Source organism: Colias philodice, chromosome 29, assembly GCF_061535455.1.
Source record: "Colias philodice isolate Cphi_HAF_F1 chromosome 29, ilColPhil1 Martin Lab GWU primary, whole genome shotgun sequence".
Lineage (NCBI taxonomy): Eukaryota > Metazoa > Arthropoda > Insecta > Lepidoptera > Pieridae > Colias > Colias philodice.
Window position 1 is genome coordinate 1,797,832 of NC_143114.1, and position 25,971 is coordinate 1,823,802.

At 33.9% G+C, this 25,971-nt stretch overlaps 2 protein-coding genes across 3 annotated transcripts in view; one reads left to right on the forward strand and one right to left on the reverse strand.

Annotated features, from left to right (window-relative positions):
* LOC149475757 (dnaJ homolog subfamily B member 12) overlaps positions 1-7,388 on the reverse strand; it is a 34,683-nt gene extending 27,295 nt beyond the window's left edge. For both annotated transcript variants that reach the window (XM_089712914.1, XM_089712915.1), the window contains exons 1-3: positions 6,890-7,388; positions 3,401-3,510; positions 1,867-2,038 (exon numbers count right to left, since the gene is read on the reverse strand). In XM_089712914.1, the coding sequence (XP_089569040.1) occupies positions 1,867-2,038; positions 3,401-3,510; positions 6,890-7,229 (622 nt within the window). In that variant the 5' untranslated portion in view covers positions 7,230-7,388. The remainder of the gene's footprint in view (positions 1-1,866; positions 2,039-3,400; positions 3,511-6,889) is intronic.
* A 1,846-nt stretch (positions 7,389-9,234) lies between these two features.
* Positions 9,235-25,756, forward strand: LOC149475759 (galectin-5-like). The gene is made up of 8 exons (XM_089712947.1): positions 9,235-9,447; positions 13,429-13,517; positions 14,074-14,281; positions 14,769-14,912; positions 16,070-16,142; positions 24,006-24,037; positions 24,720-24,866; positions 25,518-25,756. The coding sequence occupies exons 1-8, from the start codon at positions 9,421-9,423 to the stop codon at positions 25,572-25,574; spliced, it is 777 nt and encodes a 258-aa protein (XP_089569073.1). The 5' UTR covers positions 9,235-9,420; the 3' UTR covers positions 25,575-25,756.
* Positions 25,757-25,971: the final 215 nt, after the last annotated feature.

The window sequence follows — 25,971 nt, forward strand, 5'->3', positions numbered from 1 at the left end:
TTTATTTATTTTATTTATTTATTCTTTATTGTACATTAGGTTTAACCTTATTTTATAATATCTTAATGGATTTAAATGTACAAAAGGCAGCCTTATGGCTCTAAGCCATCTCTGCCAGGCAACATTCAATTTTAATTTCACAAATTTAGTTATTATTGTTAGAAAAGAAACGAATTGATCATTCTGGATCAGCATGCAGAAATATAACCTAAATTCAGGGAATATAGAAATTCACAAGCCTAGATTAGCACTCAATAATATACCAAATTATATATAGTGAATATAAAGTTGGAAGAAGTCCTTTTGAATGATAATTACATCTTTAAATTAACATGAGATGAAAAATCATTGGAGAGTTTTAGAGCGGCTGTACACGGGCGGCAGTGGCGTGCATTCCATAAAGACATAAAGACACTGCCTACCCTACCATTTACCAAACTCTGATCAATATTTAATATGCATAAATGAAATTCACAGCGTCATTAAATTTTATTAATTGCGCAATGTAGTTAAGAAATAAAAATATATTTCAAATATATTTTAGATCCATCTATCGGTATTTTGGTAGCATTATTATCTAATTTCTATAACACCGGCTCGGCTCAAGTCACTATGCATGCGCTGCACTAGCGCCGCCACAGGACTCAGTACGTCACGGGACGGCAAAGACACAAACTATCCGTGTCTAAGTTTTTATATGTGTGCTCTGCGTGTCTACGCATATTTTATATGTGTGCGTGCCTATAAACACGGCACACTGATGTAATAAAACCACGCACACAAACACACAAGGTAGGCAGTGTCTTTTTACGAAGATATACGAATTATAAGTTGAATATGCGACCAATTTAAGAAGTGTGATAATGTATACAATTTTGTAGCGGTAAAGACCATCTGCAAATAGTATCATTATTCGTTTGTTTTGTTTTGGAAATAACAAACGTTTACTTTGAGGTTAAATTTGTTTTTTGAGAAAATTAATAATGTTTACTACGACAACTTGCAAGTGAAGTGTTTTGAGAGTAACCACAGAGAGTAACTAAATAGATTATGTATATCATCAGTGTATTTTGTAAGATAATAAGGCATACCTAATTTAACGAAAAATTCTTATTTTTGTTTTATGAATAAACTTTTATCAAACAGAGAGTGATAGGAAAAAGGCCGATCTATAAATGGATCTATACCGGAATTTGTAATACACAAAGGTAAAGTTAATCATAAATTACATAATATAGAATACTAGTTAGGATATCATACCTACTTTGACAATTATTTTATAGATAATATGACCTATGTTTGTGATATGTATTATGTTTTCCATTATTTTGCGGAAATACTATGTATCTCCAATCAAATATCAGTTCTGCAATATGAAATATTAGTTTTTATGACTTATTATCATTGCAATATTTCTGCCTACCCTGTCCAAAAACTCTGTGCACGCCCCTGACGGGCGGCTTGAGCAGTTAACGGCTGAGCGACGTACGACTACTCGAGCTGTCGCTACAAACCGCGCAGTTGACGGCTTGAAGCGGTCGCGACGTCTCGAGCAGTAAGTGTACGGCAGCTTATTTTGGACAGTGTTTGAGCATATTTATGAGTGTAGTATATTACATGCTTTTTAAAAGCACTTTACCAATTAACTTTCCAAGTTAGTGTGTGCATATTTTATTGCACATGTTTCCTTAGTGAAATAAACTTCAAATTATTAATATTATTAGCTTTCCGAGTGTTCATACCTCATCAAAGTCGATTAGTTTTAAATATTAAAGAATACATTAGAGAATATTTCTTCATTAGTTTTACAGATAGTAAAGTTTCACTACTCTCTCTCTAGTTTCACGAATCACTCCATACACTTACCGGTGGCCCCAAAGAACATGTTGAACAGCTCCTCAGCGGTGAGGTCCGACTCGAAGCCCCGCGCGTAGTACTGGTGGTGCGTGTGCGGGGTGTGAGCCGGCTCTTCCCCGCGGAGGTCGTATTGCTTTCTCTTTTCCGCGTCCGTGAGAACGGCCGCTGCGTTGCCGATCGCCTGAAGGGTTTTATTTATTTTACTAGCTGTGTAATGCTGCAGCCACACTATGCTCATCGCTCTGCTCATCGCGCTGCCGTTATTCGCCGCGACATTGCCCTATCTGGCCACACACTGCTGTCGTCGTTAGGGTTGCCAACACTTCATCATCAAAATATAGTATTTTCCAAAAAAGGTGTAAAAAATATAGTACATTTAAAAAAATATAGTATTTTATAGGAAAAACAAAAAAATAGACAAATATATATTTATTTTTATAAAAACTATATTTTTTTGCACTTCTTGCACTGTGTAACAGCTTTTTTAACCGACTTCAAAAAAGGAGGAGGAGGTTATCAATTCGGCCGGTATAATTTTTTTTTATGTATGTATACCGATTACTCCGAGGTTTCGTAACCGTTTTACGTGATTCTTTTTTTGTTCGACGCGGGATGGTGTCGAATTGGTCCCATAAAAATTTTATTCGGATAGGCCCAGTAGTTTTTATTTTATGAGCATTTTTGTCTGTACTAGATGACTTAATTGAAATGTACCAAGTAACTTTGACTCACTTCCCGGTAACCGATTGAGCTGAAATTTTGTATACGTATGTAAATTGGATAGCGATGAAAAATTATCATGACAGAGAGCTGATTTGATGATGGAATCGGAAGGTGGCCATAGGAACTTAGTACATAATACATTAACTCAACTTTATCGAGATTGGGCTCGTTTGATTCGTGTTGAAAAATACACTAAAAAGTATTAAATAAAAATAACTGCGTTAAAAACAACCGACTTCAAAAACGGAAAAGTACAAAATAAAAAAGATTTGATATCATTAATTACTACATAATATTATTAAGATGTGCTTTTTATTAAATAGGTTTGAAGTCGGTGCCAAACACTTAGTATTTTAGTCAAACCTATTTAATAAAAAGCACATCTAAATAATATTATGTAGTAATTAATGATATCAAATCTTTTTATTTTGTACTTTTCCGTTTTTGAAGTCGGTTGTTTTTAACGCAGTTATTTTTATGTTTAAAATAAAAGTATCAAGCTTTGTCACATTCAATTTTTAAATTAATATAAATCAAAAGCTCATTTTTTATTAATGATACCCTACTTCTGTTTCTTTCTTCTCGCCACTGGTATATGCGCAATAGGTTATATGACTTAGCCATATTTTTTTAATGAAAGATTTGTTTGTAACATTTGTCGGTGTTGAAAATATAGTATTTTTGCGTACTATATATGTTTTCAACAGTATATAGTACGCAGACCCGAAATATAGTATAATACTATATATTATAGAGCCCTTAATCAAACTAATAATTATGATTATTCACAGTAATCCGTGTTTATTAGGTTCAAAATTACCTTAAAGGCTTCCGCTGCGCCTGGTGCATGATTTTTATCAGGATGCAGTTGCAGGGCCAATTTTTTGTATGCTTTTTTAATGTCAGAATCTGTTGCCTCTTTGGTCACACCTGCAATGAGAAAAATAGTCCAGAATAAATAAAAAATATTTAAAATTAAATAAAAACATTCCTTATTTGCATATGTGTGTTATACATATCATTTAGTAAAGCATCATGGTAAAGAAAAATTAGTCATTTTTTATTAAATAGAAAAAAAAGAAATATGAAACAAAAATTAGGAGAGCTGTTGATTTACCATATTATAGAATAATAAATAGTATTGATTCTAAAGGCCCTTATTTAACATCATTTAGCATTTATTTACATTAATCTTATATTCTCCCATACTTAAGAGCTATTACGCACTGTCGACCAGTCGCCGGCGACTCAGTCGCCGGCGACTGTGACTTACTATAGTTTAAATAGGGGCTTGCGCACTTAGTCGTCAGTCGTCCCGGCGACTCGGCGACTCGCCGCGTTGTGGCGACGCACAGGCGACTGGCGGTCGCCGGCGACCAATTGAAGCACGGCTTCAAATGGGAGCGTTCACACTGCAAGCAACTGTCGTAGCGACTTTTGTAGGGACCGGATTCTGCACGAATGTACTTTGAATACTGTCGCTCGGCTTGGTTTCCTGCCCCTAGTTTCTCTGTTTTGGTCGCCGAGAGACTGAGTCGCCGGCGACTGGTCGACAGTGCGTAATAGCTCTAAAGAATGTAGAACATGTAAATCAACCAATTCACGAAAAGATGAATGAACAAAAAGTGAAGTCCCGTGTCCCCTAGTGGGGTAAGGGGCAGATGCATTATGTATACATCTGTTTCACTGATCCATTTATGTATACATTTGTAGGGGATCAGCCTTCTGTGCCCTACCAGACCAAGACATTTTTTTCTTCATCTCTACTGGGAATCAAACCCAGGACCCCTCGGTTCAACGTTCACTCTTTAACCATTGTACCGAGGAGGCGGTCCAATTCGCCAACTAATTTATGCTTTGTTTAAAATTTTAAAATCTGCAATTGACTTCTAATTTTGTCACTTTAAACAACCTGCTTATAAGATTGTTTTTTTAATTTTTCAACATCTATGCAATAACATTGCCATAGTGAAATATGATAGACTACAGATTCCTACTTATTTATAAACAAGAATATGTTTTATAAATGATGACTTTTAAAAGTAAATATCAATGTTCTTTATCTGTGTTATCTTTTATATTTAAATTAAGTTTATGAATATAACATATTCGCTAAGTAAAGTTTAACTATTATCTAGCTGCATGCCTGACTTCACAAAATAATATGTTACTAGGTAAAGATGTAGGTAGCTTGCTAATGGTTAATTTTTTTTTAGAATGCTGTAATATTTATTTCAGTTTATTTGTTACAAACAAAATACAAATCATTTCTCTCTAAAATAATGTAGATGAATTATAGAAGCAAGTTCATTTAGAATAGATAAAATTATTTTTATGAATATTACAGTTATTTGGAAATGGTAATTGTGTAAAATAATGGAAAATTAATTACTGTCATTAAAAGCAATGCAAAATGGAACCAAAATAGCTCAAACACTTTCTCACGTACGCAGTATAATAATTTAATTCAATTAGCTGCAAATTATTCATGTTCGACCTTCACCATTTTGGCTAAACTGTACATTATAGGGCGTGGAGTTGAGAGTCGTAATTTTTTTTGTGGTTAGCTATTGTCCTATGGAACCTAAATCTGAAATTTCACAGCGCGAAAACTTTTTGTTTTTGAGTCACGAATTTTTGAAAATCGGAAAATTTTACTCCATTTTATCTTTGAAACGCGAACTTACTGTTATGACAGTGTCAAATTGACCTACAGCGATTGTCAAACGCGTTTCATTTCAGGTAAAACATTTCTACTAACAAAAAAAATATTATAATTTAAATTTTATTTATGAAATTTGTATATTTTTTAACAACAACATTAAAAATAATTATTATTAAGTATAGTTTTTGTAAAATAGATTAAATAAAATAAAATTATTAATATTCGCAATTTATAATTTAACACAAATATTAATCGAAGTGTCTAGTCGTCCCCTAAACGGATGAATAAAATAAATTAGTCGTCCGATTACCGGATGAATAAAATAATTTAATCGTCCGATTATTCGGATTACTAGATAACCTTTTAACACTAAAGCTAGTTGGGTTGGACTAAAGCAAAGGGGGCGCAGGACTTTTGATGGAGTTGGTGTCATTTTAACACCTATTTATTATTGTTTTATCGTAAAGATAACGCTAATATAAGCATGTTTTATAGGAACAACTTTTCTCTAAAATCAAAAATGGCGGAGATATTCACCCTCAATTCGTTAGGTTAGGTTAGCCTTTAGGTTAGGTTAGGTTAGGTTTCTTAAAAAAAAACTATACAGAAATAGGAGCCCCGCGAAGCGGGGCTCCGTCGACGCGCAAAAAAAAAATCTAGTTTAGGTTAGGTTAGCCGTTAGGTTAGGTTAGGTTAGGTTTCTTTAAAAAAAAAACTACACAGAAATAGGAGCCCCGCGAAGCGGGGCTCCGTCGACGCGCAAAAAAAAATCAAATACCTACGTGTGTTGTTTTATCGTAAAGATTACGCTAATAAAAGCATGTTTTGTTGGGGCAACTTTTCTCTAAACTTGATAATTACCAAGATACATGACGGATTGTAAAATGTAAATTTTTTCAATGATGGAATATTATGTATTCAATATTAAGCTGCGAAAGTCCGAATCTAGCTAAAAAACGTTACGCTAAAATAAGCATTGCATTATCATAAGACTTGCCACAGAACCGAAGCTGTCAACCCCGAATTCCACGTGGTCTTGTCTGCCCTACCCCTAGAGTGTACCTATGTAAAAAGCCGGAGGCGCGGAGGGAGAGCAGCCCTCGCCCGCCGTGACAAAGCTCGGGAGCCGTGCGGAGCGGAGCGGCTGAGGCTGGTCGCCGAAGGTGACCAATAAGCTGAAGCTGCGAAGTAGAGTACGGGCGACCGTGCTTTGTCACGCAAGGGCGGAAGGGCTGCACTTCCCGTAGCGCCGGAGCTAAGGCAGTGTCTGAGACAATATAAAAAAGACATGAGGAGATAGGGAAAGGGTTAGGTTAGGTTTTATCATCAATCATCAATAATTTTAGAGAAAAAGTTTTTTTATAAAACATGCTTATTTTAGCGTTTTGAATAAAAATTATGTATTTTATGATTCCTATACAATTTTCACTTTAGATCAAAAATTTTCTAAGTCCTTACTTTGCGCCCCCTTTGCTTTAGGCGGACCAAAACTTAATTTGTAAATATCTCGAAAACTATTAATTTTCGCGCCCCCCCCTTTACAGGGGAAGTTCCTAGTACCCACCCCCCCTCTCTCCACCCCCCACTACCCCCAAATTCCACGCCCTATAATGTACAGTTTTACCACCATTTTTGCGTACATACCTAGTATTTCGTAATAATCCTTGCATTTTGTATTAATTCGACGTACAGCGTCCAACTGCTCCGCGGTGTATTCTCTCTGGGCTGGCTGGTGAGCAGGGGTTTTACGACGTCTTACATCTGCGTCAGGACTGCTAGGCGGAGTCCGTTTACTCGACGGAGTCCCTCCCGTGGGAATAGCAGCTCTTACGACCGTCAATAGATCCTTAGCACGCGCTGTGGGATATAATCGTTCGGCCTTAAGCAAAAAACGCTCGGCCTTTTCGTAATTTCCTGATGTAAAAGCACTTTGCGCAATTTCTATGCATCTCTCAGCTTCGTCCTTGTTCCCCTCGATTGTCATTTTCACAAGGCACAAGCACAGTTACAAGCAATAGAGCAATTTGAAACTATTGCTTGATGCGATAAATTAATTTAAAATTGATTATTGTTTTATTTCTGATCAATCATTACAAAATATTCATTGATAGACGATCAGTCAGAACTCAGACTTGGTAAAAATAAGATGGTTACCACTTACCAGTTTAAAAATAAAATAATATTTCCGCACTATTATTACCAGTACAAAAAATCTTTTTATTTAGAAGTATCACAGAAGATGCACAGAAGTATGAAATTCCCACAGAAAATCCCGCAAATTTTGTAAATTGGAATATATAGAGAAATTACAAAAACGACACAATAAATTGTATTGTATAGCTGTTAATTGGCTGTTAATCAACTTTAAACTGAACAGTAAGAACAAATCACTGTTTTATCAATTAACGTAAATATTGGAATATAGAAAATGATTGTGAGTTGTTTAAAATAAAATTATGTGAACAACAGAGCTCCATAATATAAATACTTTATGATGAAAATTTCTCAGTGATTGAAGACCTATATGAAAAGAAACAATGATATTATATATAGAAACAAGAGGTAGATACGTCATCAACGCACCAAAACTGATTCCGTGAATTGGTCCTATTTGGGACCAATGCAATCAGTCAGATTGTCACCGGTCCCAGTGAGCGCATGAGCCGATAGGTACATTAAAGTTGTCGAAAATGCCTTCCTGTGTGTTCAGAAAGTGCATGTATTCGTGCAAAAAAAATAAAGAAAGATAAAGGAATATCATATCACAGCAAAATATATTAAATTATTACAGTTGAGTAAAAATAACAATTTACAATTCTTTATGAATGACACTTGCTTGACACGTGTATTGAAATAATGAAAGGGATAAAACATTGCTTCAATCACTAGTGTGACAAAGCTAGCGTACACTGTGTTCAAAGATTATCATGTAGATACGATTATTGAAAATAGAACGGTTATTTTATTAATTTCGATTTGGGTAAATACTTGATTATTTTTATTTTTGAATCCACACAGTGCATATAATTAACAAATATATCTATTTATTATATACAATGAAATCGTGATGGCAAAAATGTTTGTTTGCAAAAATGATGTTGAATATACGTATACATTAAAGAAAAGATTATCGCTACTGACGAAAAATGCTATTTGCTTTTCTGTAAATAGCTATTGAACATAAATTTTATTTGTGTTTTAGATAAAAAAGGCTTATACTTCATCCTTTCTTTTATTTCATCCTTTCATCTAGGCACCACTATTATTATAATTATCCTACAAGTTGGAGTGATGACCTTGTACGGGTTTCGAAAACTGCTTTGAAACGAATAGCGTAAGATCGGTCCTTATGGAGTTCTATAAGGAGGACTATGCAGTATGCTCAGCAGTGGGTGTTTATCGGGTGAAATGATGATGACCGAAAACAAACACCACAGCTAGTAATAAATACTTAATACAGTTATATCTCCAAAAAAGTTTTTTTTTTTTTCATTTTAATACGACATCATAATAATCATAAAATAGTAAATGAAATTGTCACCTTTATTTACTTGTGCAGGAAACCTAACATCTATAACATTGAACCTTCTGTGTCGTTAGTCTATGCCAATTACCATGGCAACTATTTGTTTATTTATATTTAATTGGTGAATTCTTATGAATTTTGCTTACACCTGCGCGGAAGTGACAAACTATCTTTGTCTTTTTTGTTTATATCATTTTATTAGAGCCATCTCTCTTATACAGTCTGTCAATGTAATAAATTAAGTAAAATGAAAATTGTATTTGTGTGTGCCTGACACTGCATATGAAGCATTTTTTTTGGATATATTGTGAGTATATAACGTATCTATACATAAAATATCATTGAAAAGAAATTGAAACATGCAACCACAGAGCAGTAAAAAGACACTAAAAAGCACACTAAAAAGAGAAGATATTCTTTATATTTTTTTTAACTAGCAACCCTTTGTTTGACGTAGGTTTTTTAGGCGCCGTCATATGACGTATGACGCATCTTTGCAATAGCCAACAATAGTTTCTGTTTCAATTGGAATATTTAATTTATTAACGCTATTATATAAAACTAACGTGTAAGGAAAATACTTAATACAGTTGTACAGTCGTTGTTTTGTTGATTTGTTCGGAGATCTGACGGAGAAATAACATTAAATATGGCCGTTCCGCCGATTTACAATCCCGTAAGTAGAACGCTATTTCTCTAAATTTCTGTGATAGTATTAAGAAAATAATGCTCATAAACGCAGCTTTGTCATTTTCAAGGACATATAACTTGATACCGGCAGTGCAAGTAATTTATTTGCCATGTAAATACGGGTGTTATCTTGGGTTTTTTATCACTCTTATGAGGCGATTGGGTAATATTTGCTTGATACAATCAAAATTATACTTAGTACTTTCCTTTTATGGTTTTCACGTCACGGGTTAAATTATATTCTCCTTCTAATAGACAACACAATGACAACAAATGCAATTTTTTCATGACCGTTTTTCTTACAAAAATCACTTTGATTTCCATATCTTCACGATTATTACATCTTGGTTTGTTATTCATATTTAATTCAATCTAATCACAAAATTACATTTGTTTATACAAATGTAAGTTTTTTATTTAACCAAAATCATCATAAATCTTGGTTTGTGACTAACCTATATTTTTCATCTCACTTACTACAAGATTACATCCCTACATACATTTTTATTGCTTATTAAGTACAAAAAGCAAAGTTTTGCATTCAAAGCAGATGTTCGAAATGACATCCTCGTTGTGCAATACTATGACAAGCTCTTTTTAGTTTCTAAATAAACTTTCCTCAAATTTGCAGTGTAATTAAAGCAAAAAAAGGCTAAACTGTACTGTATTTAAATTATAAATAAACAATTTTCATGTATTTATGTGGTATAAATGTTTTACGAAATGTTTCACCTTTTTATTTTTTATAAAAGTATTATAGTTATTGTCATTTTACTCATTATGTAAACTGTAAAGTAATTTCAATATCACTTTAAATTGATATCTGTAATAGTTACGGAATAATTGCCTGTGTATACTTGACTATTACCCTCTGTATGCCTATATCACTTGGGCATCACAAACATATCCATTCAACAAATATATTATTAGTATGTATATAAATTGATAAAACTGTTTTGGGGCGGCGTTTTATATATGTGCCAAGCAAAGATCAGTAGAGTTTATTAGTCATCAAATTAAAGGCTATATAGTTTATTTTTATTGTACAATAGGGGAGCGCTTGGCCACAATCTCGCCTAATGATAAGCTGAGGTGTGGCCTAAGATGGAGCGCGCTTCTCTAGAACGTATCTGTTCACTAATAATTAAAAGAATTTAATTAAATAGTTATTAATTGACAGACAAAAGATAATTTCTATAATCTTTTATTAAATTGATTCACTCAGGTCAATGACCATTATTTGTCAATTTGAGATAGCAATTAATGTAGTCATCAATTTATGTTTATAAACATCAACAAATTAGCTTAAATAATTTTTAATAACCATGACCATATATATCATCTATCATCACTGTATATTTTTCTAAGATAATGCGGGCTACTGACCTACCTGCAGTAGGGGCAATATTGGAATTGCACCCTTGATTGGCTTCTTAATTGTGATGTGTATAGGTAAGTAGGGGCAATTTAGAGAACAACTAAAATTTCTCTGACTGCTGTGCAACTGAGATTGTTTCAATATTGCCCCTATGGCAGGTAACGGCAAGCACCTATCACTACATAGTATAAAACAAAGTCGCTTTCTCTGTCCCTATGTCCCTATGTATACTTAAATCTTTAGAACTACGCAACAGAATTTGATGCGGTTTTTTTTAATAGATAGAGTGATTCAAGAGGAAGGTTTTAGAATATAATTTATTATGTTTTAGACAAAGCGGGCGTAGCCGCGGGCGGAAAGCTAGTACCTATCATAAAGTTTAGTCTTACTTTTTATATCCACTACTTAAAGACCTACATTATAGACGCCGTCACTTTCTCATACTGGAATAACCCACTTGAATTTTAGCCCGTGTACTCGTCCGCGGGAAAAGCCGCGCGGCATAGCTAGTATTAGCTGTGCCCCGTGGTTTTACCCGCATAGCTTAGCTCCATATAACCTCTAACTTTCGTTGATAATTGGGCCATCTAACACTGAATGAATTTTTCAAATCCGACCAGTAGTTCCTGAGACGAGCGCGTTCAAACAAACAAACAAACTCTTCAGCTTTATAATATTAGTATAGGTAATTAATTCGTCAAATTGTTTCATATTTGGTTCATAGTCATTTAATTCCACAATTCGGATCACGGTGACGTAGTAATGAGTAAATTGAAAAATCTATTTTTATTTTTGCTCGCCTACACTTTAAATTCCATACAAATAGTTGTCAAATTTCGTGTTTTACACGCACACGCACACAGTAAACGGACAGAGATGTAACTCACATGTGTGCGTGAAGTATTCGTACATAATACGCACTGTCATCTTCTTGATTTGAGCCAGTATGCGTGTGCATGAGTGAGGTCTGGGAGCGTAGACAGAGAGTTACCATGATGTCTTAAAACAGTATTATTTCTAGTGAGAAAGTGATGGCGCTTGGAGACCTATACAGGGTGTAATAGTTAAGTGTGCACAGGCGATTATTCCGTAACTATTGCAGATATCAAAAAACTTTAAACTGATATCGAAAGCCATCCAGCCAAGCCATTTTACTCATTAGGTAAAGACCTAATGAGTAAAATGACAATAATAATTTTTTTGAAATTAAACTGGAAATATCCAAAAAATTTACATCAAACACGCCAATACATTTAATTTCCCATACATTTTGTATTCAAAGCAAATGTTCGGAGTGACATTCTCGTTTTGGAATACCATTGTATTCCACATCGAGCTCTATTTACAGTTTCTAAATGAATTTTCATTAAAATTTGCGAAGTAATTTAAGCACAAAACCAAAAAAATAACCAAAACCTTTCATATTACATGTTGGGGATAGTCATATCTCATACTAAATGTATGGGCGTGTTTGATGTAAAGTTTTTGGATATTTCCTGTTTTATTTTTAAAAAGTTATTATTGTCATTTTACTCATTTGGGCTTTCGATGTCAGTTTAAAGTTTTTTGATATCTGCAATAGTTACGGAATAATCGCCTGTGCACACTTAACGATTACACCCTGTATAGCGTGAACACATCATGGCATCTCCCCGGGTCATGCGAACAAAAGCGAAGAGTTTTGCTTGTTTATGTAACACTAGCTTTTAGTTTGTAGTTAAAAAGAATTCCCAAGGGATGTATTATCGCTGCTAGTAGCCAAGCATCATAATGTTGTCCACACACAAAGATCGTACCATAAAATAGCTCCGTTGCAACGTGTAAGAAAGAGATACATACTAGCATTTATAATATTAGTAACCTGCGACATGGCTCGCGTGTTCAGTCATATGTCATACATATCACATTTTTTATACAAAGCCATCTGTTAGTCCATTTATAAATTGCGTAAGGATTACGTATTCGTTGCTGGAATCCGCAATTTTTAGTGAGAGGCAAGAGGCCTAAAGTTTACACTAGGGACTAGGGGTTTCCTGTCTGGTAGCGGTGGAATGCGATCTCATGGGGAATGCTCGATTGACGCGTGACGCATATCTAGTATTAGCTGTGCCGCGCGGTTTCACCCGCATTACTCCGCTCCTGTTGGTCTTAGCATGATGATATATAGCCTATTTTACTCGTGGATAATGTAGCTTTCGAATGGTGAAAGAATTTTTAAAATCAGTCCAGTAGTTTATGAGCGTATTCATTACAATCAAACAAACAAAGTTTCCTCTTTATAATATGTATTAGTGTAGATTAATTGGGGCGACTGTGTCGAGGTCAAATGAGCACCGCTTAATTTAGTCTGGCTAGATGAAGTTTCGTCTAAACTGCCTAACCATTAGTTTAAATTATAATACAATTGTAATGAATAACAGTTATTATCTAAAGTCATTATTGCACTTTTTTAGCTGGATGGTGTGTGAACAGTATTTTGCTGTTAAAATTTCCAGTAAGATCGTCATAATTTTCGTACTGTTTATGCTTATAGCGGCTTTCCTCCTAGTTATGTTTTCTTTAGTCTAAATGTCTCCATTTAATTTCTAGGTGGTACCATGCGTGCAGCCGATCCCGGGGGGCATGTACCCCGGCAGGATGATCAGGTTCCAGGGTAACATACCACCAGGCGCACAAAGGTATTATACTAGGCTATAAGATTTGTACTTAATATGTGCTTATGTAGATTTTTAAGGGTACAAATAGAAAATTGTGCATAAAAGTATATATTTATAATTGTTGCAAGATTGTGAATTAGCAAAATAAACATTAAATGTGCAATATAGGAAAAATTGCCTTTCCCAAGAAGATCGAGAGAAGAAAATAAGGCAAATAAATTATAATAAAACTAATAGATTCGAATCGTAAAGATTATTTTAATAAAGACGTATTTATTTATTGTAATTGATACAACATTAATTAAAAAAATATTTTTTCCTGTAAGTCAATATCAAAACGATATTTTTTTTTAAAGAGTATAATAAAATTCGTTCACGAGGCAGTATTTTTTGTCCTGGTTTGGCAAAATAATGCAGGATTCGAATCCCGCCGCTCTTTACAAAGTTCGCTACACGTTTTTGATGTGAAATATAAAAAAAAAAATATCGAGTTGAACAAAAAAAAATGTCCTAATCGTTCGAACTTTAGAGTAATCTATGCTCCTCCTACTCTATATTTATGTATGAATTTGTCCAGATTCGCGATCAACCTCCAATGCGGGCCGAACACGGACCCCCGCGACGACATTGCCCTACACCTTAACTTCCGTTTCGTCGAAATGTGCATAGTGCGCAACCACCTGACCAGCATGAACTGGGGCATGGAGGAAACGAATGGGGGCATGCCATTGGTCCGCGGCGAGTCGTTTGAGGCGCTCGTGCTGTGTGAACCGCAGGCTTTGAAGGTGAGTTAGGGGGCGTCCATTGATCGTATTATATCGAAATGCCACTAAGATATTGGGGCCGTCCATTGATCGTGTAATGTCGTAATGCCTCTTGTTCGCGGGGAGTCTTTCGAGGCTCTTGTGCTGTATGAGCCGCGGGCTTTGAAGGTCAGTAAGATAGGGGCCGTGTTTATGGTTGGTGAATACCATTAAAAAGCAAACAAAAAATACAAAACGAATCAACTCATTTAATCTCGACTTTTTTCTTTAAACCGACAGATTTATTTCAAACTTTGTACACGAATCATCGGTGAAAATACTGTAATTTCTTTGCAATTATTGGTTACTTTGCTGACGGGGAGTCCTTTTTGCCAATATCTTTTTTTTTATATTGTTAAGATATGTATCTATTTTTACATTGTGTCAAATAAAAGGTATTTCTATTTCTAATTTCATGAGTTTAAGCTAGTTTTTACTATACTAATTATGTTTTTAAATTTTAACCCAGGTCGCGTTAAACGGGGTTCACTTCTGCGAGTTCCCGCACCGTTTGCCGTTCCAACGTATCAACCATCTGACGATAGACGGTGATGTGATGATGAACTTCATCGGTTTTGAAGGTGCCCAGCCTCCGCCCACGCAGATGTATATGGTGAGTTCAGAGCTTATTTTAGTTTGAAGTTTGAAGCGATACTATTGGTTATTTACAACACATTTCTAAATCCACATCCTCGCACATTGAGGTGAGAGCAGTGGTGCTCAGGGGTGAGACCTCGGACTTCGAATCGATAAGTCCGGGGTTCGAGACCAGGCGAGCGCGCAGGAAATAAATTGATTTTTCAATTTATCTGCGCATGTTGTAACATCACCACTGCTCGAACGGAGAAGGAAAACATCGTGAGGAAACCGACATGTCGAAGAATCAAAAGTTCGACGACATGTGACATCCGCCAACCCGCACTTGGCCAGCGTGGTGGATTATGGCCTGTACCCTCATAGGAGGCCCGTGTCTCAGCAGTGGGAACGTATATGGGCTGATGATGATGGTCCTCGCACATTATTGGTGGAAAAGCACACTTAGAATCAGAACCGTCAGCGTTAGAATCAGAATTATCACCCACTCGACGTTATACAGTGATGTGATGATGAACTTCATCGGCTTTTCATGAAAAAAAAAGACGGGTTGCACTCCGGGAGTGCCGGCAGAAGTGAAAACTTGATTATTAACGTTAAGCATGTTTGATATTTTGGAATGGTATCCGTCTTACGCTTTTTCGATCAGGTCACGTGTCCTGACGCGAGTTTAAGATTTTATACCCATTACAGAAAAAGTGCTCAACGCCGCTAAAGAAGTTTTCACTTCAAAAATTCCATTCAATATAGCCTATAATATACTCAAGGATCACATACGTCGTACAAATCCATCGGTGAAAGACTTTGAAATCGATCCAGTAGTTCCCGAGATATAGCGTTCATACAAACAAAATTTTCAGCTTTATAATATTAGTATAAGTTTTTATTTATTTATTTATTTATGGAACACACAACAATAAATACACATTACATTATATATAGGATAACATTATCTAATTAATTGTATCTTATGTATTTATCAATTATAGGTGTACACAACATTCACATTAATAACACTTACACAATTAAACATAATCGAAAGAAAAACATAATCAATATACTAAATTTTTATATACTACTGGAAAAACTGAATAATTTGATGCTTATACTGTGCGAGGGATCCGAAAAATATATCAAGATCTGGTATAGTTTTAATATATTGTTTTTATTTTTCAGTCTGAACCCCCAGCGTACGGTGCCTACGGGGCTCCGCCTTCATATGGAGCCCCCGGCTACGGGGCTCCGCAGGGTAAGTCAACAAAAATAATATATACATAGTATTAAAAAACGTTGTTGTGAAAATTTTTGCCCATTAATATTTAAAAAAAAAAAAATTAATTTTTTTTGTAAATACGGGTAGGTAACTACTTTAAATATGAAAGTTATGAAACGATATGAAAAAAGAAAAAAAAAATTGTCTGTACATATTTTAAAAACAAAATATACCGGCCGAATTGATAACCTCCTCCTTTTTTTGAAGTCGGTAAAAAATATTAAGTCTAATCCACACGTCTGCCGAACAACGTGACAAACAACGAACATAAGGGACGGCGCTATACAGAGAAGCGAGAAGGAAATAAGTACATTTCTTCTTTCAGTACTTTTCTTCGTATAGTGCTGTCCCTATGTGTTCGTTGTTTGTCACGTTGTTCGGCAGACGTGTGGATTAGACTTTACAATATAATTTGTAGTAAGTAAAATATGTTCGTAACATGACATGCATCGTAGTACATAAAATTTAAATCATTAGTTTTAATTCTAATTCGATTTTATATCATGCATGTACACTCGCATGACATGCTTGCATGACATGCATGCATGAACATATAGACGACATTCATAAATGGTTGAAAGTTTTCACTCCAATAGAAAAAGTTACATAATCAAATAACTTAGATACCGTATAAATTATGTCGTGACGATATTTTAAAAAAAATAGCCAATAATTTTGATATTAAATTAAAAAGAACAGTGTATGTGCCGAGAACACGTGTAAGAATTGAAACTTCTTTGGCAAGATTCAAAGATACCAAAATTATCGCCTTACTCCATGACGTGACGGTATTGCCATGACGCGACCTTGAAATTTTACTCTCAACGCGCGTAAAGAAGTTTCAGTCAACTTGTCCAAATCGGCACGCGACACTAAGGGTTCCGTATAATCTAAAGTGGAACGGCAAAAAAAAATTGATCACCCATCCATTTTATGACCGCAAGAGAGTTGCTTATCTTCGATTTTTTATTATAACAGAAATATGTACATTGCTCCTGACGATTTCAAGGTAGTCTTTTAATAATAAAATATGTACCGTTTTACCCTTTTACATACGGAACCCTAAAAATTACGTATTTAGAATTCCTCTTTATTTAAATTGGCTGAAAATTAATGTTTTAGTAAAAAAATATCAGACATTTTTTATCGTCACGACAAAATGTGTACTCGGCTTTGGATCTTTAACATATTTTAGAACAAAATTAAATTAGCCATAAGCTAAATAGTTTAAATAGTTTGGAAAATCCAAAAGTGCACGCCTCATGATTTTTTAAATAATTATTTATTAATTATTATTTTTGTTTATTTAATAACAATTAAACCACATCGAATCAGACCCTGAAAAATGAAAGGGTTCTATTCCTGACCATACTCAAGCGTAAGAGAAAAAAAAAGACTCGATTAGTAAAGTATTTCGGTCGCTATCGTGTTAACAAGAAAAAGGATCCGCACATACAGATTACAGACACACGGACGTCCAAGACAGAACTTTTTTAAACTGTTTTTTAACTAGTTTAAATAACAAAAATGACATCAAAAATATCATGAACGTTAAAAATAGTGTTTTTTCTTAATATGTGTGTGTATGTATTATCTTACAAGTGCAATGTATGATACATAAAGACATTTTAAGTTTGAAAAATCAGATGTTTTGCGCGAAGTGACAGTAGTACCCACCTCAACGCTTCGCTTATGAGGCGTGCAATTGTGGATTTGTAAATATGTAAAATAGACGTTATTTTTGTATATTGGTATGCATGCTTTAATTTTTGTCTCCAACTAAATGTATAAAGAACTATATTTAATTTATTGAAAATAAAATTAACTTTTTTTTATATTGAATGAAAAATGAAACTTCTTTAGGCGCGTCGAGAGTATAATTTCAAGGTCGCGTCATGGCAATACCGTCGCGTCGTGGAGTAAGGCGACGATTTTGGTATTTTTCAATCTTGCTGAAGAAGTTTCACTTCTGACGGGTGTGCTCGGCGCACACTCTTTTTTTATTGTCAGATCAAATCTTTAGTTATTCAAAATAATATATCTTTTAAGAAATAATGCTCATAGATATATTTTAAAGGATTTCTTAAGATATTGAAATTGACTTTTTTGAATAGAATTAAGTAAATAACTCATATAAAAATATACGTTAGTTGGTGACAATCTAATGTAAAATTAGTACATACATATACAGGGTGTCACACTATTGGTATACTAAGCGCGAAGGGACTTGTAGTTTTGCATACACTGATCACGTAAAAAATACTGAAACAACAAAATTACATCAAAAATTTTTTTGCTAAATTTTTCCTGAAAATTCATGTTTTCTTCTCTAGCTTCGCGCAGCCGGCGTCTTTGAAAACATAATCTTAAACGATAGCTCACGTGCTGGTGGCAAAGTTGGGCGGGTTACTTGTTATGGGTGTACACATAGACTTTTAAGAATTCATCTATTTCAGAAAAAAATGCGTCTGGAATTTTATAAGTATTTTTTACGTACTCAGCGTATGCAATACTATAACCTCCTTTGAGCTTAGTATACCAACAGTGGGACACCCTGTATAAATAATAATTAGTGTGAGTAAAATCGAGAAACAGAATTTAGCATGGGAGTAGTTGACTAACATTTTTTACTAATACTTACCCTTAAGGTTTTAATAATTTCTTTATATTCTATAGTAAATTAGAAATAAACAGGGAAATACATATAAGAGCGAGCGCGCACGAGCAACTTTGTCTCCGCAACTATTTTGTCTCTTCACCAATGAGCTAGTATGAAAGTGCGCGCACGTAGCGACGCAACTCCACATACAAATTGATGGGAGAGACAAAATAGTTGCGGAGACAAAGTTGCTCGTGCGCGCTAGCTCTTACACGCAGTGCTCCACTCCTGTTGTTTTTAGCGTGATGATATAGGTATAGGACTATTCAATACAAAAATATGTTTTCATTAGTTCACGTAGTTCCTGATAATAGCGCATTCAAACAAATTAAATTTTAAGCTTTATTTTAGTAGTGTAGAGAATAGATTTTTTTTATTTCGAATTTAATTCCCAATTTTAGTTTGAAAACTTTAAAGTGAGGCAGAATTTCAAATAAATTTAATATGTTGTTGTTACTGTAAATATTTTAATTTTCTTATATTATTCATCAAATATAATATTTTAAATTTTTTTTATACATACTGTCTAGCATTGTTTGTAATAATAAAATTGCATGTTGTGTATATTTTGACGGGTTCGATCTAACAAGGATCATTAAAATCGGTCCAGCAGTTTTTAATGTCTATATGATATGGATATGTGCTATAGAATTTAAAAATAATAAATATCACAAATAGCCATACAAAAAATATATTTATGCAATTACCTAAAAATTAACAACCTGTATTTATAACTTTAGTACTAAAATAACTATACTAATTAAATTTTTTATACGTAACTCCCTCATGTTATTAACGCGTTTCAAATGTTTAAAAGAACAATAATGAACAAATTAATTACTTTAAGGGCCGATTTTTCAATGCTTGGATAAAACTTATTCGTCGAAATATGTATAAAACTATCATTTTAAAAACGTATTCTATAAATTGCCCGTATTTGACAGTTTACGTGACATTTTAATATTATCGTGTAATACTTTATTGGACGGATAAGTTTGACGGATAAGTTGGCTTAATCGATAGATGGCGCTAAAATCAAATATAAGGCTGGACCATTTTTAAATACTTTTGACTTACTTTTTACGAAATTAAAATTTTACAGGTTTAAAAAAAATTAAATTTACATTTTTTAACAGTTTAATAAGGCCATCGTGTTAAATATATTCAATTTATATTTATTTAAACAAAATGAAACTATTTTTGTATGAAATAATCGTGAGTGCTTAAGTTTAAGGTAAGTTGTCAATGAATTTAAAATTTGACATATTTATTTCGGTTCGGTGGTGGCTTAATTTTTTATATTATGGTCTTTTTAGTTACATATTTATTTACGTATTTACGTAGCGGGTATAGTAGTGTCTGTACTAACTTATTAACAAGTTTATCGATATTTTTTTTTCGCTTCTCGTGACGTGGTCTGCATGTTTTTTTTTAATGTACGCGCTCAACGCTTTTTTTATTAGTTTTTTTTTCTTTTGCAGGCTTCTACTAGCGACATCTATAGAGTAGCGGTTGTTAAAGGTATTGAGATTTGAAAATTAAATATAATCCTTCTAATATTATAAATGCGAAAGTTTGTGAGGATGTGTGTGTGTTTGTTACTCTTTCGCGCAACTACTACTGAACCGATTACAATGAAATTTAGCACACATATAGAGGGTAACTTGGATTAACACATAGGATAGGATTTATTCCGAAAATCCCACGGGAACGGGAACTATGCGGGTTTTTCTTTGAAAACGCGGGCGAAGCCACGGGCGGAAAGCTAGTCTTTAATAAGTTACTTAGACACTTAGACACTTACCGTCTTATCACAAAAACTTAAATAGACCTTGTCTAAGGGTGCTTTCACTTTGTTCTTCACTAAAGACATATTTATAGTTTGGATTTAATAAATAGGAAGGTCAATGTCCTTCATCCGTCTTATTACAAACTAGCGGTCCGCCCCGGCTTCGCCCGTGGTACATATTTCGCAATAAAAGGTAGCCTATGTTCTTTCTCAGAGTCTAAAGATTATCTGTGCCAAATTTCATCAAAATCGGCCCAGTAGTTTATACGTGAAAACCATACGTAACCAACGTAAGGTTTGTATGTATGTGTGTATATACATACATACAAACCTTTCCTCTTTATAATATTAGTATTGATACATATTTAGCGTTAAGCCACAGATAAGGACAAGTTTAAACCTCTCTCTTCACTAAAGTTAAACCATCACATTATAGTGTGGGTTTAGAGTACTTTTCCACCAATAATGTATAGTATCGACACTATCGATAGTATCGATAGTTCGTTCGATATTGAGCTTCGATAGTATCGACACTATCGATAGTATCGATAGTTCGTTCGATATTGAGCTTCGATAGTATCGATACTATCGATGGTATTGCTATGTGTCGATAGTATTTACGCTTATAGGACTATCGATAGTATCGATAGTGCTATCGATACTATTGCTTTTCCCCAACTATCGATAGTTAATCGATAGATTATCGATAGTGGACTATCGAGCGGCAACACTATTTGTAAATAACCAATCATATCGCGTCATTTAGTTTGAAGATCGAAGCGTTTAGCGTATGAAGTGATACTATTGGCTATTTACAAACACATTCCTCGCTACATATCCTCGCACATTATTGGTGGAAATGCACCCTAAAACCACACTATAAAGTGATGGTTTAACTTTAGTGAAGATAGAGGTTTAAACTTGTCCTTATCTGTGGCTTAAGTCATAACGCTTAAACATACACACATTATAAAACGTAATAAGACGGATGAAGGTGATTTTTGAGATTGATTTTCCTATTTTTTAATAGAATCGCAATATATGCTCTGAAGTGGACGCGAGTGAAATCAGCTCACGTAAAAACTTTAATAAACTTTACATAAATAATGTATTAAATCGTGCTTTATGTAAATCTAAGAGGCAAAAGTAAAGTTTATCAAATAAATATGTAGGAATAACGTATTTTTTGCAATAAGCAGCGGCTCCCGGCAACTTCAGACTAAACTTAAGTTACCATGTTTGAAGAGAGAACTATCTCTTGGTATGTTAGAGTCAAAATTATTTTTGTTCCTGTTAACTTGTTTTTTTATTAAAATTTCATCAAAATTAGTTATGTAAAAGAGTAACTAACATTCAGACAGAAGGATAGATTAGCGAAAGTTTGCAAGTATGTTTGTTAGTCTACACGAAAAACAGCTGTATCGATATGAAATTTGGTACAGAGGTAGATTATAATAGTCTTAAAAGTAGCCCATGTTCTTAGTTTTCCTTAGTTTGTAGATGTCGTCAATATTTAGAAATATTTTTAAGATTTGATTTTTCAATCTTTAGTTAAAACTTATTCATCGAATAACGTATTAGACTACCATTTCAAAAGTATATTCTAATTGTCCGTATTTGATAGTTTACAGGTGACATTTTAAAATGTTCGTGTAATACTTTATTGGACGGATAAATTTTAAACAAGGATTGAAAAATCGGCGCTGTCTATAAAATAAATAAATTAGTGTTTTCTTTCTTTTTCAGGTGCCTTGTAATGTTGGTGGTTATCAAAGAGTTAATTTTAAGCATATTTTTCGTATTTATGAGCACTTTTCGATACTATTTTTTTTTGTATAATTTTTTATTTTTTTTTAATAATTGCCCTATAAGGCTTTTTGAAATTGCTATTCGGGTGACGATCTGTGAAAATTATTTTACGAATATAAAATTTGACCAAAAAATTTGTTTTAAGATTTAATTTTCCAATTTATTCATTGGCAGCACTATTATAATTATACTTAATTGAAGTCTACGCATTTGCATTTGTAACAATAAAAAAAACTTAATTATAAATATATATTTATTCTATTTTTAATTGTGAATAATATATCGTATAATATGTTACACAAAAAATATCTTTTTTCTTTGTATTTTTCCTAAACATCACTGTAGTTCATATATTTTTGTTAACTATTTAAAAAATTTGCCCTATGTATAGATCTAATTGCAGAAAATTTAAAAATAATTCTATTAATCTGTCATTTGTACTTTTTTGCGCGCCAAAACATACTTGATACTTCGTTCCTATTGGTAGTTTCGTTTTCAGCAGTGTTCCTATTGGTCGATATTAAATACTATAACACAAAAAAAAAAACATTGATTCTACATAAATAAGAAAGAGACGGACAATCGCAGTATACAGTTTTGCACAAGAGAGAGCGAGACAGCACTATTTTTCTTATATTTAGAAGTAAAAAAGGGCTTATATGATTTTTATATAAATATTGTCTAGATTTGTTATTTCTGCTTAGGTCACACGTTATGTGTTGTTGTGCTTTGATTGTGAACTTATATATTTTTATGGTTAAATAAAAAAACTATGATAACAATGTTGTTTTATTTTACAAATAAATATTCCATAATAAATATTAAATGAGTAGAAGTAATAAGAGTAATGTAACTATAAATATAAAAATATCCTACGCTTTAACTTGGTTGAAATTCTGCCTCACTATAATTATTGTCTTTATTTACTTAGTTATTACATAAAAAAAAGACTTGAAAAAATTCTGATTAAACCAAAATTGTCATTTATTTTGTTACAATCACTTCATATTTTGTGAAAAGAAACATAAGAAATATACCTCTATGAAAAATTCAAATAAAATGTGGTTGAATATAGCGCTAAAAGCCACTGGAAAATTAAATAAGAACTCTTAAGTAGTAGCATAGTATAAATAGACAAGTATGTTATCTTCGAACAAAGGTACATCGCGCCGTTTGTATGTCCCCGCAAGCTTGACGCACGCACACAACTCCGCTCGGTTCCTTCTCATGGACCGTTCGTGAAGGCTGCGTCACTGCAATACAAGTATTTAAAATATCAATGTGACAAGCGACAACCCTGCGCCTTGCAAGTTTAGGTACCGTGCGCTCCCAAACGCCGGGTGTTGGCCTACTTCTCTCTTTATACTATGGTAGTAGTAACTCAGTCATAGTAAATAACAATAAGCTATAGTAGTAACATTATTATAACATCCATGTGAATTTACCATTCTCTACAACTAAAAGGGTCTTTAGCGTGTAATTATTTGACCATAGCTCGAGATTTTCAACCATATTTTGAGACAGTTCTAGTTTTAGGAGTATTTATACGGGTAGTTTTTAATCTGTGATTTTATTACTCCAGGCTACCAGGTCAGTGGGGTGCCAGCTGGTGCTGTAAGTATTCATTTTTTATCCATTTTAATTTAAGTTAAATATTCACAGTGTAAGGAAACCGGCATTTTAAACAGCAAAAAAGTTTGACGTTAAACGACATCTACCAAACGCACTTGATCAGCGTTTGGCACGTGGTCATGAAAGTTCATCAATTCATTCTATTATTATCATAATTCGTCAAAATTGGTTCAAACTCAAACTCAAACTCAAACATTCATTTATTCAATTAGACTACTATTTAGTAGCACTTTCGAATCGTCATTACATAGTATTTTTAACATTTACCACCGATTCGGAAAGCAGTATCTATGGAGAAGAATCGGCAAGAAACTCCATAGTTGCTCTTTTAAAATAATGTCAATAAATTTACATAATATGTAACTTATATCTAACTACATATCAAATTGTTGCAATACAGCTCAAAAAAACAAAGATTGCATATTTTTTGTAATATTCAAAATAATAAAATAAATATTTCCAGAAAATTTACAAATAATATTTAAGATTCGGTCAAGTCGTGTATTTATTTACCTATAGTGTATTCATAGCATTAAGCAACAGCGTAGGGGGTTGGGCTCAGGAGCCGCTGTAGGCTTTGGGGTTCGAGCTCTCGCCGAGGGGGTCTCAGGGGTTACATTATGTTATATCTAGATTAGAATTATTTAATTATCTATGTATACAGGGTTACGACCAATCATACGCGCCGCAGCAGCGCAGGGGGTTGGGAACGGGGGGCGCTGTGGGGTTGGGGGTTGGAGCCCTCGCTGCGGGGGGTCTCGCGGGTTACGCGCTTGGCGGGGGGTTCAGTAGTGATAGCCCTACTGAGGAGGTGAGTGACATTTTTTATGTTTGGACTTTATACAAGTGCAACATCAATGGAATCAATATACCAATATTCAATTTGGAGTGTCTGTTAACTATTTGTAATATTAAAATACCAACTTATTACTAAATGCACATGAATATATACACGGTACAAAAAAAAATATTCAATTTTTGTCTATCTGTTTGCTCCGGCTAATCTCAGGAACACCTGGACCGATTTTAACTGGACTTTCACTAGCAGTTGGAATAAGGAGTAACTTAGGCCATTTTTTATACCGACATTCCCACAGGAACATTAGGATTAACAGGAAAAACTTATTCACGCACGCGGGTGAAACCGCAGGCGTGACTGAGTTGAGTATGTTATCACTTAGAGAACACATTTTCTGAAATTACAAACGTTTCTCTTCCCTAAATGGTTTAAAGTATAAAAAGAAAAATGTTGTGTGGTTTTATGAAACCACGGTAAAAGTGAAACTGTTCGAACGGTTCCGAACACTGCTTTGTGTAGCGCATGTCGCGTGACGGTCGGCTGCCGAGTAGGTATACCTACTCGGCAGCCGCGATACACGCGACATGCGCTACACAGACCAAAAAGTTTGAGACGATGTAATAAAAGTTTCACTTTAAAAATAATGAATTATTTTTTTTCCAGGCACCTCAAATATCGTCATTCTCTGAAGATTTCGGCGGGGACGATTGGATGGATTAATTTAATTTACCTACAAAATAAGTTATATCGATATAATTAACCAATAGCCAATCGAAATTGTGACGCTAATTTTCAATCAGCCAATAGCAGAGAAGTATTTTCGCGCCATCGAACGTGATTGGCTGACAACTGATAACTCCATAAGTCGATATAACTTATACATATACATAAAATAAATATACTGAGGCTATGCGCTATGAATAAGATGAGATATATGACAATATCTTATATTATTTTCTTTTTTTTGACATATTTTTTTCATATTTCAAGAGGCTTAATACAACCGCGATAATAATTAAAATAATTGCCAGAATAGCTCTGCAATTTTAATGATTATTTTTACGAATAAAATTTCCATAGCATTGTCACTTTCCTATTAAAGAGATAACATAATTTA

Bases quoted from the DNA above. Each gene is read 5' to 3' on its own strand.
- LOC149475759 (XM_089712947.1), top strand. From the start codon at position 9,421: ATGGCCGTTCCGCCGATTTACAATCCC. The intron at 9,448-13,428 runs GTAAGTAGAACG...TTTAATTTCTAG, and splicing joins TTCCGCCGATTTACAATCCC to GTGGTACCATGCGTGCAGCC. The intron at 24,038-24,719 runs GTAAGTATTCAT...CTATGTATACAG, and splicing joins GTGGGGTGCCAGCTGGTGCT to GGTTACGACCAATCATACGC.